Source organism: Eurypyga helias, unplaced genomic scaffold, assembly GCF_000690775.1.
Source record: "Eurypyga helias isolate BGI_N326 unplaced genomic scaffold, ASM69077v1 scaffold24604, whole genome shotgun sequence".
NCBI classification, from domain to species: domain Eukaryota; kingdom Metazoa; phylum Chordata; class Aves; order Eurypygiformes; family Eurypygidae; genus Eurypyga; species Eurypyga helias.
Window position 1 is genome coordinate 4,214 of NW_010245983.1, and position 2,248 is coordinate 6,461.

General features: G+C 64.2%; 1 protein-coding gene across 1 annotated transcript in view; it reads right to left on the bottom strand.

The window, feature by feature from the left end:
• Nucleotides 1-2,248, bottom strand: part of AIM1L (absent in melanoma 1-like) — a 6,860-nt gene that overhangs the window by 3,156 nt on the left and 1,456 nt on the right. The window contains exons 4-11 of the mRNA XM_010150254.1: nt 1,944-2,091; nt 1,700-1,839; nt 1,487-1,613; nt 1,120-1,155; nt 913-1,040; nt 601-712; nt 158-300; nt 4-84 (exon numbers count right to left, since the gene is read on the bottom strand). Coding sequence (XP_010148556.1) covers nt 4-84; nt 158-300; nt 601-712; nt 913-1,040; nt 1,120-1,155; nt 1,487-1,613; nt 1,700-1,839; nt 1,944-2,091 — 915 coding nt within the window. The remainder of the gene's footprint in view (nt 1-3; nt 85-157; nt 301-600; nt 713-912; nt 1,041-1,119; nt 1,156-1,486; nt 1,614-1,699; nt 1,840-1,943; nt 2,092-2,248) is intronic.

The following is a 2,248-nucleotide window of genomic DNA, read 5'->3' on the forward strand; positions in this document are numbered from 1 at the left end:
CCCCAATCTTCGCAGTTGCGGTACACCCCATTCTCCAGGATGTACTGCTCGCCAGAGAAGTTGGGGCCCTCGTAGGCCACCCACCTGCCAGGAAAACGTGAGGGGTGGCTCAGCACCCGCCACATCCGTCTCCCCTCACCCCCGTCCCCGCACTCACACGCCGCTCAGCACGTGGATGGACTGGGTGACGGTGCCGTAGCCGGCCAGCTGCGTGTCAGGCAGTGCCTCGCTCAGCTCCACGCTGGGACCCTCCTCGAAGTCCATGGCCTCGAAGAGAACCAGCGCCGGGTCGGAGAAGTCCTGCGGGAAAAAGGACACCCCCGGCCCCAAGCCCCTCGGTCTGTCAGTGGGAAGCGTCCACAGGCCAGATGCTCTCCACACATGCACCCGGGGTCCTGCCTGGTCTCAGGGACCCCAGGGAAGGTGGGAGAAGCTCTGGGCACCCAGAGTTGTGAGGAGTTTGGGGGAACTCAGGCCATTCCCAGCTGCCTGACACAGGCAGGGAAGGCTCCCTTTTGGGGGATGAGGATGGGACTGGGGGCTGCTCTCCCTGCACATGCTGGGTCAGTCCCCGAGCGATGCCACCGCCCCTGTCCTCACCGTCCGTATCAGCCGTAAGGACACCAGCTCCTTGCCGTCGCCGCCCCACAAAAAAACTGCATCCAGCAGGTACTGGTGGCCACGGAAGCCCTCCTTCTCGTAGCCAACCCAGCTGTGGCACAGGCAGACGCAGGCAGTGAGGTCTCCAGAAGATTTCCACGTGCCAGGACGCGGAGACACCGTCTGCATCGCTCCCCCAAGCTGCCCTTGGCCATCCCACAGCCCTGGGCAGCTCCTCCGAGCCCCTTCCCAGGGATGACCATCACTGTCCCAGCCTGCTCCAGCCAGGATTGCCCACCCCATGGCACTCACCAGCCACCCAGGACGTGCAGGGAGCCCACGGTGGCCAGCGCCGGCCCAGGCAGCCGCTTCAGGTCGTAGATGTCTCTGCTGATGGTGAAGCTGCGGCCCTGGAAACCCGCGGCCTCGTAGATCAGCACCTGGGGACACAGCGGAGTGAGCGTGGTCCCACGGACGGCCCGGACCCACAGCCTCCCTGGGGGCTGGCCTGGTGCTCACCTGAGGCTCACCAGGTCTCTCCACGACGGGGCCGCCCTGGAAGCAGAAGAAACCCCAGTGAGGCTGAGGTGGCAGGAGGGGACGGCGTGAGGACACCCGATCCCCTTCTTGAGCTGTTTTTTGGGTCATTTTCTTTCAAGAACAAGATCTCTGGGGCTTTGTTTTATCGCTTTCCTTCACCATCGACCCACAGGAGCACTTTCCAGAGCCACACTCCACACATTTCCACACCGAGCTCACACTGATGTGAACCGAGAACCACCAGGAGATGCTCTCGCCTGTCATGCCCAGGGCTGGATACAGCCCCAGCACCCCAATAACCAGTAACACCCCAGTAACCAGTAACACCCCAGCAACCAGCACTCACCAGCCTGATGGGGTGCATGGAGCAGATGGATGGGTCCTTTGCTCCCCAAGCCTTCAAATTGGGGTACCCGCCCGGCTCCAGAACGTAGGGGTCATCGTCAAAGAAAGGCTTGGAGTAAACCAGCCACCTGGGAAGGGGGAGGAAGCATCACACCCCGCTCCAGGCCATGCTGGAGCCCACCCAGCACCCACCCATCCCCACGGACCCACTCACAGGCCTGAGTGGACAATGATGGAGGCGGCAGTGAGTGCCTGGCCCCGCGTGCGGGTGTCCTCGGCCGAGTCGGTGAAGGTCAGCCGGGCGCCTTCGCCGTTCTCCTCCGCGAACAGGCTGATCTCGGGGGTGCGGTAATCCTGGCGTGGGGCAGAGCAGCGTTACAGGGGTCTGGCACCCCGCACTTGGCAGGCACCAGGAGACTCGGAGAGGGGAGCGGGAGGCTCGGGGGTGGGGTCCCTGCGCTCAAAAAGGGCCGGATCGGACGCTCCCTGCTGCCGTGGGGCTGCCCGTTCTGCCCATACGCCGTCCAGGGGTTGTCGATCTCCACGTCGCCCTCAGCCAGCACGCACTTGCGCCCATGGAACCGGGGCTTCTCGTACATCACCCACCTGGGAGTGGGATGGGAGCAAAGGAGGGGGAAAATCCTGCTATAACCCACAGCTGTGGGTACCGCGGGGCAGAGCGTGGGTGGGGACGGGGACATCCTGCCACCCCGGCCATGCTGGATCGCAGCAGCAGTAATTAGCACTGGCGGGGCCGGCCCTC